This window comes from Carassius auratus, chromosome 17, assembly GCF_003368295.1.
Source record: "Carassius auratus strain Wakin chromosome 17, ASM336829v1, whole genome shotgun sequence".
NCBI classification, from domain to species: Eukaryota; Metazoa; Chordata; class Actinopteri; order Cypriniformes; family Cyprinidae; genus Carassius; species Carassius auratus.
Genome location: NC_039259.1, coordinates 17,777,090 through 17,793,637, shown reverse-complemented (window position 1 = coordinate 17,793,637; position 16,548 = coordinate 17,777,090). Strand labels below are relative to the sequence as shown.

The 16,548-nt window shown below is 36.1% G+C and overlaps 1 protein-coding gene across 3 annotated transcripts in view; it reads right to left on the bottom strand.

Annotated features, from left to right (window-relative positions):
• The window catches only part of LOC113117461 (NHS-like protein 1), a 46,400-nt gene extending 31,407 nt beyond the window's left edge, over positions 1-14,993 (bottom strand). For 2 of the 3 annotated variants that reach the window (XM_026286153.1, XM_026286150.1), the window contains exon 1: positions 14,547-14,993. In XM_026286153.1, coding sequence (XP_026141938.1) covers positions 14,547-14,832 — 286 coding nt within the window. In that variant the 5' untranslated portion in view covers positions 14,833-14,993. Of the gene's footprint in view, positions 1-1,104; positions 1,591-14,546 lie in introns of those variants that run through there. The other variant, XM_026286154.1, reaches the window with a different exon arrangement.
• Positions 14,994-16,548: the final 1,555 nt, after the last annotated feature.

The window sequence follows — 16,548 nt, the reverse complement described above, 5'->3', positions numbered from 1 at the left end:
ATGTCCAGGTCATCTCGAAAATTAAAAGAAAAATAAGAAATTATACGTGGTATAAGGAAAATTATTTTCATGACAATCAAGCATATTTTAACCCAAATTTTCATTGCCATAATGCCACATAAACAATCCTTTTTTTTTTCTTTTTTTTTTGCCAAATTAGATTTTTTTTTTCTGATAACATTGTGCAGGAAAATCTCAGTCCCATCTCAGGTTTTTTTTCTCTCAAAGCAAAACATTTGTTTTATTTTTATTTACTAATTTTTATTTTAGTGTAACATACTGGCTACATGTTCTTAAAGTTCACCCATTAATAGACCAGGTTTATATTTCAAAAAAGCGCTGGTCTTTGAACTTTCTATTCAAATAACCATATATAAATGTAGGTAACACTTTAGTATAGGGTCCAATTCACACTGATAACTAGCAGCTTATTAGCATGTCTATTATTAACATATTGGCTGTTTATTAGTGCTTATAAAGTACATATAATGCATGACATCCATAATCCTACCCAATTCCCTAAACTTAACAACTACCTTATAAACTATAAGTAAGCATCAAATAAGGAGTTAATTGAGGCAAAAGTTATAGTTAATGGTTAGTTAATAGTGTGAATTGGACCCTAAAATAAAGTGTGACCACATGTATCATGGATTCCACAAAATATTGAGCAGCACAGCAGTTTTCAACATTAATAATTATAAGAAAGGTTTCTTAAGCACTAAATCAGCATGATTTCTGAAGGATCATGTGATGCTGAGGACTGGAGTAATGGCTGATGAAAATTCAGCTTTGCCATCACAATAATAAATTACTTTTTCAAATATTTTAACACAGAGAACAGTTATTTTAATGTGTAATAATATTTGGTAATATTTGTTTTTTGTTTGATCAAATACATGCAGTCAGTAAGAGCATTTCCTTCAAAAAATATCTCACTGAACTTTTGAACACTAGCATAGTAACTGTTGCATGTGCAATGACAATGCCAAACCCATACTCTGTCGGTCACCCTGACACCTTCCAGTCCTGATGAAACCCTCGACAAAATGTTCTGTACAGGCGATAGCACAAACCGACAAGCTCCACGTGTCCTCTGCTTACCTCTGTGATGGAGAGGAGCATAAACCCACTCATCATAGTCATCGTCATTATCCAGCTGCTCTCTGTGGCAGGGGAGGAATCGTCCACGCTGCTCAGAAAGAGTGGAAAGACCCAGAGCACCAAGGGTTCGAGGTACAGGGTGACCCTTGCCTTCTGCCAACTCCCCTCTGTACCTCAGAAAACTCCTCTCTCCCCACATCTCCAAGAACCAGTGCCAACAAAAGCCTGACTTGAACCGAAGAGTCAGGCTCGTCTCCAGATGCCCCACATTTACGCAAAACAGCAGCTTAAATCACTCAAACATGAAGGGATTTATAAACAAGGGCGGGCCCTTCTAGAATATCCATGCTTCAAAATATGATGAAATTGTCCTCATTAGCTGCACTACAAGTAGTGCTGGTCTTCGGCATGCCTTTAAGCTCCAAAATACATTCTTCTTTGTTTGTCTAAGTGAGTTTGACTCCAAACAAGCAAAGTGCACTCTCAGGAAGTCCTAAGAAAAACTTTTGGACACAAAGTAGGGAACTTCCTCTGCTCCCCAGCTGTGACACGTCGGTGCGCTGGCGTGAGCAAGTGTGTGTGTGTGTGCGTGAGCGTGCACACTCATGTGCTCCACCAGCTCGGCTGTGTCTGCTCCAGCACTGTTTCTGTATACTCTTTCTTTAGGTGGAGCAAAATAAACTCCATCTGTTATGAATAAGGCGATTTGAAGTGATATTAAACTGAACAGCTCCTGGCTAAACCTCAAGATTCTCACACTACTCCTGTCTGATCTTCATAAGGCAACACTTTAGCGTGGTCCACATGTACTCTATAAATAGATAAGGCGGATTAATCGCTTTAGAGCGTCTTATGGCTGAGCAGGGAAAGGCTCTTAGTCCTGACACATAATGTGTCTGTTATTTTAATGAATTTTGCATGATTATTCATCTATGATGAGTACAGACGGACAGTACAGAAACAAATACACAAAAACAGGTTAATGTGAATGTATCCAATACAAAAACACTGCAAAATCAGAGCAGATATGAAATGTTACTTGTTCATTGACTTTGATCAGCTGCAGTAATAGCATTGCTTTCAGAGAAAAAAAGGAATAAAAAAAAAACACAATATTTAAAATCTCACATTTAGAGGTGGATATACATCTCTTTCTTAGTTTAAAGACTGTCCTTTGATATAAAGAATTATTTATGTGATTCATACATCAGCTAATGCCGTACAAATTGGAGTTTCAAAAGTCTGTACATTTTCAGAGTTCCAGACTGTGACTAAAATGTTTGCTAATGCAATAAAAATGTGACATTTTAAAGTGTAGTCATGAAAACCTTGTGTAAGGTATCATCTCATAGGATTCCAATATTAAATGATATTATAAGATTGCTATATTTGTTTTCAACATGCAAAAACCACTGCAGCACGAATTGTGATGTCCCATTTTCAAACAAGTGACTCTTTTGAACGAGTTCTTTTTAACGAGTCAGTGAAAAAGATTCAAGGATTTGCTTATGAGTGACATTTATATCGCACAAATAGTATTTTTATCAATCAGCAAATTAAAGAAATTCTTCTGAATGAGTCCTTCTCCCTTGTGGTGTGTTTCTTGGGTTGCACGTTTTTTACCATTTACCCATATCGGTGCCACCAAAGAATGTTTGATAATAGTGAGAACGTGTGCCAATTGGCACAATCCGCTTGCCCATAGTCAAATTTTTCCCAAAAGCTTTGAAATCTAGCAGCAATCCAAATCTTCCAGACTGTTTTACATGGCATTAATCTTGAAGCTACACACTCTGACCCTAAAACGCTCTGAGGATGGCACCAAAACAGTTCCAAAGTCTTATATGCCATGCATAGTTTTGTTCAACACAACTCCGCAGCAATGCATATAAACTGACATTGACTTTAAAACATTATTTTAATTGACATGAAAAAATTGTAATTGTATTTGGGTCAAAGTCATTAAGATGTATACATCAAAAGAAATGTACAAAAGTGATTTTATGTCCATTTAAGCACATTAAATTTAAGTAAAGTGCCTACTTTTCAAATAAGTTTTTGGAGAATAAAACGTCACAATTTGGTTCAAATAATGTTACATTGTAAGTCAGTGTAAAACAATATTTAAGTGAAAAATAAAAAAAAAACATGCTTATTCTGACATGCACATATTAAAATATATAAAATAATAAGGGAGCATGAGTAAAACATTCTTACTGACAAATGGGCAAAACCTAGTGGCAAATTTAAAAATGTCATATGTCATATGTCAAAAATCCTAAATTGATTTTTGTTGTAAATATGCCTGTCAAGATTGTTGCACTGAATGACATTTTAGTGGGTGTTTTCTGTAAATCAAGGAGAAATTTATGATATTTATAATAATTTTTGCTTAGAAAAACAAAAGCAAAATTGAAATTTAATTAAACAGACTTTTAAAAATGGGGGTGGGGGTGGCAAAAACAATTTAAAGCAGTATTACAATTTTTTTTTTATGCTTAAACCCTTTTTCGTCTTTGACCCATTTACATTGTATTAAAAAAACTTTTTATGTGCTCTTGGCATGCTTAAAAGGATCATTAAAGTCTAGTTTCTGGGGCTGTCTAGTTAGTTAATATCTAGTTTCTGCTGCTTAAGGGTGTTACAGTAATAATAACTTGAAACAATAATGCAGTCGATTACTTTTGACATTGTTAGGATATTTTATATCTGAACATAAATGTACACTATGTCCAACTGCAAATTAGCAAACATATTTCAGCCACAAGAGGGTGCTATGAACTCAAACATTCTCTTTCACTCTAAGATTTGCTTAAAAGGAAAACACTTTTGTAGCCAGCTACTAAATTTGTTAATGTCAATCAAGGCATCATTATTCCTTATATTCTGGGATGATATTCAAAACTTTAAAAACATCAGATAAGGCATGATAAATAAAGAGAGGGAGAGACAAACCATCAAGCCAGAGCTGTAACAGATACCTGATACAGAAGCTTGTCTGAAACGCTTAGCTACCTTCCTGTTTACACAAGATTTTCACTTCTGCACAGTGTTTTTCTGCCATTTTGCCATTTAAACAGCATCAATTATTTTAATTAATTTAAGAATTCATTTTATTTTGAGGTTATAGTTTGAGGTTATTCTCATGACAACTTTCCTTTTGGCAAGAAGGTTGCCATATAAACACATAAAAACAAAGTTCAGTTTGGTTCTGTATTTCAATGCATAAAGAAGCACTGAATAAAATGTAATGACGCTTATGGTTTTCAGTAACTACTGGAATCTCTACAAGGAGCATGTGCTCAGACTGCAAAGTTGAAATGAAATGGAAATGCAATCTATTCCAGACAGACCATAACTGCGGCTTTAATTATGAGTTGGTCGACTCCACCCAAATAAACCAATGAATTCAAATTTCTTCTTCTCCACACATATACTCATTCCAAAAATTAATGTTGGAGGTATTTTGAAAGGCACTTTCCCCCTCTAAAGCAGGACTAAACAACCCTAGGATCAGATGTTTTAAATTAGGACTCAATTGGAAAAAGGAAGCAGATTTCAAGTCCAGTCATATGACCTTTGCAAACTAATAAGTCACATCAAGGGCACTTGTTGAACCATTACCAATGACCTTAACTGACTAATTTTACCCTACATTTCCCCTTTTATCTGTTTTATTTCTCTAGGTTGCTTGTTTGTTTTTGCACAAAAATGCAATAAGCGATCTGAAAATCGCTTAGTTTTCTTCTCACCACTCCTTGTGGAAACAGACCAAACCCAGAGCAGTTTCTATTAATTATTATAAATAGATATATAGTCTTAAGACCTTTCACAATATTCCTTCTGCGTGTATTATTTATTGCATCCGGCTCGGAAATTCAGACACAGACATTAAGACATTAACTTGTAGAAAGGTGATTCTAGGTGATTCTGGCCTACTTGAAATACGTTAAATAATGAATTATATTTGTTTCATGGATCTTGCAAAGAGGCTTGATGAAATTATAAACAAAGACCATCCCAATGAGAATTTAGCGTTATTCATAACTTGAGATGAATTTGAAGAGCTCTTTCATCTTCGCTTTCATTTGTAGAAGCCAAGCAAAAAACGACACCAGATATATCTCTGATCAAGAAGACGCCATATATTTTTCATACAACACGTCTACAAAAAGCTGAAGGCTTCATTTCAAGTTCAGGGAGATTTCTTCACAGATTTTCCCCTACAGGCTGCTGCCAGTTGTTATAAGGTTTCTTTCACTCTATAGCCAGACTTCACAAACAGGAAACATTCGCGAAACCAGAAGGAAATCCTAAAGTCTGTCACTGTCCTATATCTCATGATATCTTGAATGATCATATCTTTGTTATTCCAGTATCACAGCTGTCACCACAGACTTCAGTAAGGTCAACATCTGTATCAGCAACCATCTTGACCACAGCGTCGTATACTATAGTGCAATTTAGTAATCTTTTAAAGAAATAAACTTTTGACTGTGAGATATGAAATCACAATAAACACTGGTGGGAAGTGTGGAAACATATGAAATGGAGATTCTCAACCAAGTCAAACGCCAAAATATGAGTTCATGCAGTAAACAACCCTACAAATTTTGAGGAAGATCCTTTCAAAAATACTTTTGACCACCCATTGTGACGGTGCAAACACTGACTGTTAATAAGCAAAATACTGGCCTTCATATTATTACAGCACGGATCCAAAATTATAAAAAATGATCAGTGTTTTTTGCTACTTTGAGACAGATTTAATAAGACTAACATACATTGTCTAAGCCTGTGTGTGTGTTAATGGTATATGGGAGTATGGGTTGAAAACGATAACTCAAACTCGGTTAGACTGCACCGTGGCAGGGGGGCGATTCTTCGCTTCCAGACTTCCAGGTGTGAATCTGCTGGCTGACTGAGGGATTTAGGAATGTGCTGGATTTTTCCGCCAAGGAAAATCATATTTCTCTTTCAGCCCGAATAAGCATCCCTCACTGACCTACTTCTCCACATTCCCGTGGGATCTTTTAATTAGTCTGAAGTGAAGGGCAAACTGAAGGGGAATCTACACAAAAGACACCCACATGCTGAAGAAAAACGATTCCCAGATACCGTCATCTGGAATACAGGGAGTAGAATTCAGTCGTAAACAGATTAAAGCCTACAGTTATGCAAAACTTTTGGAATTCCCAAAACACAATAAGCAATTAGAGCTATTTTGTATAATTAAACAACAAAACTCTGTTGGAAAAAAACCATCTTGAACTAGCCTAAGGTGATTTGCTGTTTTTAGCTGGTCTCCCAGTCTGATCAGGATGGTTTTAGAGGGATTGGGAAACCAGCTTTGCTCACTTGCCCAGAATGTGAGACCTGCTTAAACCAGCTCAGACCACCAAACCAGCTTAGGCTACTTTAAGATGGCCTTTTCAGCCAAGAATAAAATGAAAACCATTCCAATGCCATTTTTTATAACATTTTACAACTTACATTCCTTGCAAATGTTATTCTGAGCTAGTTAGGCAAAACAGTCTCGACAGAAAGTTGGACTGAGGCCAGAAACAGAAGGCAAATGATCTGGAACAGTAGAGACTGAGAGGCTTTTGCACTGGAAATGGGACTAAAGGCCAAGAGGACTTGAATCAAACTCAATGAAAACATCAGCCCCTGACCTCTGTGAGTCATGTTGGCCTGAACCCGAAGCAGTCCTTTACTCCAACTCTGCCATGACTAAATAAACTCAATAACAAAAGCGTTTCAATCTCAGAGACTCTACTCTCGGTGCCAAGCTGGATGTAAGTTCAGGGCCCCTTCGTCCAAGCACAAGACACCTATTGTTAAAACAGAGCTGCCACAGGGCAGAGAAGTCCCTTAATGACGCTGAATGCACAGTAAACTTTCCGCTTAAAAAGAAAAGGTATGTTGGATTATTCGATTCTGACATGGTATACACTCAAACTTTTACATTAGAGAAAGTAAAACCACACTTCAGTCCCATTATTGCACTACTCTGTAACTCCTCCATATCTACCATTAATACTCCCCACTGCTCTAGTCCTTTGTTCTATGTAAGAAGTACCTGCCATTCTCCTTCCATTATTGTAATTCAATCAGACCTCCTCCTTTTGTTCTATCAAATTAGATTCTCTGAGAAAACCGATGAGTTGAAATCTCACCTGACGTGGTCTGCTCACTAGAGCCTTTCATATCAAGCATGCTTTTTAGTCCAGCTCATGAATCCTGCTATTGAAAATCACCATGAGAGAGGATTCATAATGCATAAAGAATAAAAATGTAAAAAAAAACGAAATTCTGTACAAGTGCTAATACATACAACAGCTTATTAGAGCTTTTACAAATTAGCCAGATTTCCTAATATGTAAAAAGATGTTTTACCAAACAACTTTACGGCCAAAATAATGTATTTAATTAATTAAAATGGAAAAGTAGTAAATAGTGTGTAAATACAAAGCCCTCTGCCTCCATTTACATAACTCACTACACAGAATCATTTCCCAACAACAGCTTACATAAGGAAATACAAATAGTCCGGAGCGCCCATAAAAATCAGTCATGAAATAAAAACAAGCCCACCAAGTTCCACCAAGATGGACTTTACAGAAGTTCCAGTTGGAATCTATTGTCTGGCTGAGAGAGATATGTGATACAACTGTTTAAACAACAGGATGTCACAAGAGTGCAAAACTTTCCCATATGAGTGAAACAGCAGAGTGATCACGAGTTGTATTTCAGTCAGTGAGCATAAAAACACATTTAACAGAGATACATAAAATGTACAAGTACATGTAAGAAGTTTTTCTCTTTTTAGTAAAGTAAAAAGTACAGCAAATATCTAATCATTATTCATTTATCTCCATAGTAAAATTGTAATGATAAAGATCAAGTAACTTCATAATCAACATATGTGCGCAGCGAAATAGTTTGTAGGAACTCTACAATGCACCCATTATTGCCATTTAACTTAACTCCATTCACTAAAGACGTGTGCCTTGAACTTCACTAACTTGTAAATAAAATATTCAAAGAAAAACATTCTGATCCAATTATAGTCTATTGTTGGATAAACTTCCAGTATTTTGGTCAGGCCATTTTTGAAATAAGCATTCAACCTTCTGCAGGCCAGATTTCGAATCTTAGCTTGCAACAGTCCATATTTCCTTCAATATGGACTTCAGAGGATTTTAAACTGATACCAGATTTTCATGGATTTGAATAGATTAACACACCAAGGTTCCAGCTTTCAACTCTTAGGAACTCAAAGCTCTCTGCTCGTATTAAGTTATTGCCCAGTTGAGCAGAAGATAAAAAATACAACGTCAGTGTCCATTCCATTTGCAGATAAAGAGTTGGAGGAAAAAAGAAAAGCACACAAACAATGGGAAAAAATTACATTTCCCTAATTATAATGAGGAAAATATATCCCGAAAAAGAGAGAGGGTGTGCATCCATCTGGCTGTGATAAAAACAAAAACAAAAGTTTCAATGAAAGCCTTCATAAGGGCTGGACCAACATCTGGTTTCGACATGCATTCCCCCTGCAGACGAACTCTGAGGTATGGGTTGGAGTTGCTCTCTGAGGGAAGGAGGGAGGAGTAGGAATAAAACAGCTGGACTGCATACAGTCACACAATGTCTGTATGGTTTATATATTTCAGACCCAACAATAAATATACTACGCTTTATTGCTGCTATTGTCAAAACAAACAAAATATGGGGGGCTAATGTGCAGAAACAATCGTGTTTATGCAAAATGTTTAATTCCTTTGTGCATTATAACAAACCTTGACTGCATACAAATATATCAGGTATTGATTCATGTATTTATTCTGTGTGCATTTATTTATTAATAAAAATTAAACTACTTCTGCCTCCGAAACAGAAAACTTTTTTTTTTTTTTTTTTTTTTATGGACATCACCACCACGGACATTGCAGGCGATTCAAAATAATGGTCAATTTATATATATATTTATATATATATTTATATAAATATATATATATATATATATATATATATATATATATATATATATATATATATATATATATTTTTTTTTTTTTTTATATGTCCCCGTCTTTAACCATAAATATAATTTTTCAAGATCCAACCAATTTCCCATACACAAAGTCAAGTCTTAGCCTTCTTTTTTTTTCTCAATAAATATATGATTTGAAAAAAATGTAAGCAAAATGGGATGCAAATATGTTGAATCAAATTTCCATCCTTTTGTTAGTGTGCATAACAATAAGGTTTGCAAAGACTATAAATTAAAAATAAAATAAACTACACCAAGCAATGAATACAAAATATATAAAAAATATATATTTATAGTTTAAAAAAAAAATTCATGTACATCTGATACAAACCAATTAATACATACTTCATAAAAAACTAATCTGGTAAAAAAGTTTTGGGGAGTCCAACAAGTGTGTTTCAATTATTTATAGGAACTTTAAAGAGCCAGTAAGATGAAAATTGTAAGCTTCCTATCACTGTTTATAAGTCCTGTACATTAGGTTTAAATCCATCCAAGGTTTAAAAAATATTGTCATTTTGTCAAAATATCATTTTAAAATGACCTCAATTCTCAGAGATCCCCAAACGGTTCGCACGAAGCTGTTCAACTTCAAAAGATTCAGTTTCCTTAAACCCCACCTTTCGGTAGCATACTGTGTTCTGATTGGTTAACTAACATAACCAGTTTGGATAGGTTGTTCCGCACACACCTCCACGGTAAACTATGCGTTAGCATCTGTTTGGGGTGAATTATGTCTTATTCCTCTCATCGCGAAGCAAACAGTTAAATAAAAAACTTGAACAGCCTGGCTGCTTTTTCTTCTGTGTGTGTGTATTCAAGCCGAGCGCTTCAGTTTGAATCTGAATAGCACGTTCAGCGCGGGGCGTGGTCACATATAATGAAGGGAGACATGAAAAACAGACATCGCGTTGTTTTCATATGGATTACTTTATCACAGAATATCTGTTCGCAGCACTTGTTTAGTTTTAAAGTAGACATGTCAAGCTTTCTATAGATATCTCTCTCATGTCTCTTCGTTGAGTATTCACGGAGTTACACTTCATTTTAATGACGTGTTTGTACATGACGATCAGCGCAGACAGGCTGCAGACAGCACACATACTGATAAGACGCTCGGGAGAAAACAGACCATACCTGTCAAGTTTTGGATTTGAAAATAAGGGAAATTTTCCAGCGCCCATTGCGAGCAGTCCCACCACCCCAACAAAGCTCCAGTATCCCTTACATTTTAAGACAGGTGTTATAGCCCAAATGAAAACACAAAAGGGTATATATGAAGAGCATTTATTTAAAGGCTTATTTGCATATTTTCTGTTAAATTAACATTGCTTGTTTTTACATTTGCATTTTATTTTAATTCCACACATTCTTTTCATTTCATATTGCTTTTCTTTTACAGTTTTTCTTTTCATTTCACAACTTTTCTTTTACTCTTTTAGTGAGTTGTTGTACCAATTTGGTGCAGACTTTGCATTCTTTAAAAAAGTAAATTCGCTGTCCCATTTATCACGGTATTTACACATGGGTTTTGGTTTTTTGGCAGGTGTGCCTTCACTCTCTATCGTAGCATCCATTATCCGTCTCTGTTTTTTCTTTTGTTGTTGTTGTTTTTCCCACGTTATAACTCATGTCATCTGACCTCACACACCCCTCGCGACAGGCTACTACAGGTGGGAGTTATCGCGAGACTAGTGACAGAGCTCAGATTGGGAATGTTTTTATTATTATTATTTTATTAATAACGCAGGTAAAAAAAATAAAATAAATAAAAATACGGGAGATTTACGGGAAAATACTAATACGGGAGGACGGCGGGAAAGAAGGGTAAAATACGTGACTTTCCCGGCCAAAACGGGATACTTGACAGGTATGAAACAGACACATAACTTCAGAATCATACTTCGCGTTGTGATTCGGAGATGCTCGTTGTTCTAAATAAAGTTGGTAATGAACCATCTTTTATGGCCAAACGCTTCGTTCGCTTTACTCACCGAGATTAGAAAAGCAGTCATCAGTGAAATGTTGTGAACACAACAAAAGGGATTTGTTGTACTGCTCTGGTATTGTGGTGAAAATGAATTTTAGCCATTGGTTCTTCTGATCTTCATTCTTTGGCAGTGAAAATAAAACACACTGTCTCCTTGACATGATGCTATCACACCAAACAGAGCGTCTGTGTGGGGGTGGGGCAGCTCAGAGTTCGTTTCTCTCAAGAGGTAGGCGGAGATTATTATGCAAAGTGTCCCTAGTGACGTACATAGAGATGGGTAGGGGTGTGCCGGTTTCAGAATTGGTGATGACGGTTATGACGTGAGTCAAATGTGACGGTTCATAACATAACCGTCGGGGGGGGGGGGCGTCCAAGTCAATTGGTTGTTCTTAGAGATAGCGGGTTAACTCCGTGTCAGCGCGCGCTCTGATCGGTAAAGGGGCAGAGATTTCAGACCTCCGTTTATTAAGGAGATCTGTCACAAAACTCATCATCCGCGCCAACGTTTTTTGAGCAAATTTCAAAGCCGCACCCGCCCGCCATCCGCTGATTGTTTTGGGGTCTATGCCGATGCAATGCTTTGCTGATGCGAGCCGCAAAAAAAAGCCATTGCCATTTGCCCATTAGCTCCGCCCACTACCGGAGAAACTGGTATGTCTTCTGCTTGTTCGAAAATGAATATGAATAATTCTAAATTAAATCCATTATTTTGACAGGAGAAGACAACAAAGAATAGTTTACATATAGCGTGTTGTTTAAGCGTGGTAAGACTCTCGCTCTCTCTCTCTTTGCATGTGTGAGAAACAGCGCTATCAGTAAAGTGACGGTGAGTCATGCGCATTCACAAAGAGTTTACAGAGTGTCAAATACAGGTGCGCTGTGTGTCCATTGAGATGAGCTGAAAAGTTCAGATCGCTTGAAGGAGAGAGAACTCTGAAGCTCAGATGCTGAAATTAATGCAAGCGTCATGCGCTTCAGTCTATGTAGTAAACAAACCTGCACGTCACTGCCATTCATTAATTCACACAGAGACACGCAGAACACGGATTTATATTTTAAACAACTTTTGCGGCTTAACATTTACAGATACTGGTCCATATGGAGATTTGATTTGATTATTTTATGCTAACTTTGGCAAATTCCATGACTGTCCATATTAAAATGCAAGTTTCATTTTCATGACTGGATTTCGAGATTCCGTCCTTGTTTTTTGCTTCATGGAAATCATAGAGCAAATTTCAAAGCCGCACCCGCCCGCCATCCGCTGCTTGTTTTGCGGTCTATGGCGATGCAATGCTTTGCTGATGCGAGCCGCAAAAGATGCAGCAAAGATATTTAATGCTAAAGGATGAGGCATAGGCCTACGCTGAGTTTCATTTACGATGAGATTCGCTCTAGTTCACAGTGCAGTGCAAGTGAACGCGGCGCGCTGGTGCTTCCATGTCACGGTTATCATTGTCTGCTTTACTTGCTTTTTATTTATTAAAATACATGCAATTGGTTGATGAAACATTTATTAAAATTAAGATAAAATTTGTACAAAACGAAATTCGTTTTTAAGAAAGGTTTTCTACAAAGCAAAATTTTATGAAGTGGTAAATATCATGTCTGACGATTTACAAAACTTCATTAAGTGGTAAAAAAACATGTCTCCCGATATATTGCGCATCTTATGATCTAAAAAATGAAAATAATTTTTGATAAAAAATGTTTGTAAAAAATATTTTAATGACACGGTTTTGGCGGTTATAGAGTTCTAATGACGGTGTTCAACTATAACCGTCGGTCTCACGGTTATATACTAACCGTCACACCCCTAGAGATGGGCAAAAGATTTGAAATCTATAACGACTCGTTTCAGCGATTCAGAGTCGACTCCTTACTTTAGAAGCCAATAACTTTATAAATCGTGTACTTTTTGGTTTAATTATTTGCACATTGTTTACACAGATGGACAGCTACATCATACACTGTAATACAGGTAATTTTTGATTTCCCATCTGTGTGGCTCTTTAAAATCACAACTGAGATCACCATATTCTACATATATTTGATCGATGCATTTTCTATATCTATTGAAGATAGTCTTGTGTTATTTGTCATTTGTCTGATCGTTTAAATTGTATATCCATTGTATCCAGTGTCTATAGATTCCATGTCATAGCATACAGCAGACAAAGAATCACACACTTTCTTTTTCTCAGTACCTTATAATATATAGTCCAGGGCTGGAAGTCTGGAGCACACATGTATCCACTTATGCTCTGCTTCCTGCACTCCACTCACCTTACTCTAGGCTTAGTTCTGGAGGGAGGGCCAGTGAAAACACCCATTGTTTTCTTTGGAGGTGAAAGCATTGCAGGGAATCGCAGAACAGAAAGTGCAACATATCAACCATGGAGATACAAAGAAATATGTGGGTGTAGAGAAAAAAGGAAATAAAGAAGACTTGTTTCTGCCACCTTGAACAAATCCTACAAATATATTCCAGAATAATCCATCGTGAGCAGAAAGACAGCATTCACATGCTCAGCACAATGGTGAACATCGGCCCTGAGAAGACCTCAATGAGTGCTGGGCCAACCATTATACTGGCACAGTAGTCTGTCCCAAAAGCCTCTATTTTTTATGTTCTAATTGGAGCTGGAGTTCACAAACAGAGAGTGAAAAGTGGCAGGCAACCACAGGTGCCATGAGATAAAAGTACAACACAGCACAAGCCTGAAAGGAATTCCACATCCAGACAAAGCTAAGCATCTAGAAAGGAATTTGGAATTAATGATCTGGAATCATGCACTGCTGTTATGGCAAGCCATTTTAACGTTTATTCCTAAAATTAACATGCATATTTGATCTTAATAGCATTTAATTTAATATTTTAGTATTCAAAAAATACTGTAGCAACTTTTACATTAGCTACAATATATTTAGTTAATCACTGCTTATTTGTTTGCTAGTCAGTATCCAAGTAACAGGTATCCGTTGGTTTTGCCACTGGATTCTATGGCTAAATCGTGTAGGAACACTTTTCATTTAAAAATTGCTAGTCAATTTCTCAAATAATGTCACACATTGAACTAAACATGGCATTTTGAATTAGAAGACTATTTTTTTTTTCATGTGTGCTATACTTATTTCTTAGTTATAATCGGTTCCACATTCTGAATAAATAGATAAGTAGGCCTTGTGGTATCTAATGAATAGTAAAATCTAAATTGTGAATAGTAATGTAAAGAATACTGAAACAAAACAAAAACAAACAAAAAAGGTTGCATACTAATCATTTAAAAATGCGTACTGTAATATAAAAAAAAAGAAATAGGCTACTTGTTAGTTTTAAGGAATATGCTTGCCACATTGTAGTTGAATAGATGAAGGTAAAGCACTCACGGATCGTGGTCCTCTTGTGGTTGAGATGTCGCACAGTGTCCTGCAGTGAGTCGAGCCTGTGCTGCAGCGCAGAAGCTTTACTGATGACCAGCGCTGATTCAGTCTGGATCTCCGCAAACATGCTGCTCGCGTGCCGTGACAGATCGGACAGCTGACGGAGGATGTTAATCAAAGTGTGACAGTTCACAGCATCCAGGGAAGCAAACACATCACCGTTAACTTCCAGTCGTTCTCTGTTTATTCTGCCCAGACTCCGGGGCTCCACTATTCTCTTATGAAACGGCATTTTTTTTTCATGGAAAAGATACTTTTTTTTGGTTTAATTACAATAAGTCCACTTGTTCTTTATTAGTGCTGTTGTCCATTCCGGTGTCTTAACCTGTTCTGCAACCATCCTGACATCCCGCCTCGTGATTCAAAGGATCCTGCCCTTATTCTTCTGTTTGAGTGCTTTCTTAAACTTTCTTCTGGGGGAATCGGTTATCAGGACAGACTCAAACCCCGGAACCCGGAGGAGCCCAATGTGAGGATCTGGAGTTTGAGCAGGACTGCGGATCTCACGCCAGCTTCTGATAAACTAGCATTGCTTTAATCAGAGGTGGACAGTAGTGAAGTATTTTTACTTTACTCAACTACATTTAAAAAGTATCTGTAGTTTACCAGAGTGTTTTACATCGGAAAACTTTACTTCACTACATTCCAAAGCATGTTACTGTACTACATTTTTATAAATTAAAATTACTGACACTTCAAAAGTACTTTTACAGCAAAGTAAAAAAATACTTCACTACTGTCCTCCTCTGACTTTAATTAATTAATACGGAATTGAATTTTTTTTTTACAATAATTATTTTGTTATGGCATGATCAGAGTTTGTTTTACTAATGATATCAGGAGAGAGAAGATTAATCTCTGACATTTGTCGAAATTGATAATGATGCTCCAGTCGACAAGTTAGCCATTTGTGCATACGTTGTGCCTTTACAGAGATATGTTATACTTAACAGGAAGCACACTTTAAGAATAAAATATTACAAGAACGAAAGTGTTTCATTACTTCATTTAGCAGGAAACCTAATTGGAAAGGTATGCATTAATGTTATGCAGGTAAAGTGCGCCCTCGTGTGGCATCTATTTGGAAATGTAATTTCTTTTCTTTTCTTTTCTTTTCTTTTCTTTTCTTTTCTTTTCTTTTTCTTTTCTTTTCTTTTCTTTTCTTATTTTTTTCTAGCCTAAACGAGAAAAATAGCTCTTGTCTCAAGTTCATGAAATACTTGGTGTTTGCAGAAACCTTCTCTGTCAAAGTAATTATTTTCATAATATTATTTTCACAAGAGTAATTAGATCCATAAGATTAGGATTCAAATGTAGGCCTATATACTGTACGACGATCCATATAGACATGATTGAAAATTATATTTGGTTAAATAAGTCATTTAAATATATAGACTATATTGCTGTAAAACATTAGTATTTAGTAACTGTGAATTGAAAACAAGCTAGATGGATACACTTATTTCTGAAGCTGATTTGTGTGGCAATATAAAGAATTTATTGTTTTGGATAGATAGATAGATAGATAGATAGATAGATAGATAGATAGATAGATAGATAGATAGATAGATAGATAGATAGATAGATAGATAGATAGATAGATAGAAAGATAGATATAGATAGATTCGATTAGATTCGATTAGATTCAACTTTATTGTCACTACATGTAAGGTACAAGGCAACTAAATGCATCTAGCAGAAGTGCAATAAGCAGTAAGTACAGAATATACAAGGTCTACAATATGTACAATACATAATTTACAGATTTTAAATACTATCAGCATGGTCTAGGTGTAATATGAACATACTATACAGATTGATTATGTAAAAGTGTATGTAGGCAGAATCTATGAACATAATTTACACTAGTAGTAATGGAGAGTAAAGTGCATAGAAAATATTTCAGAGTGCAAATGTATTACTCAGTGTCCCTGGATGAACAGACAGT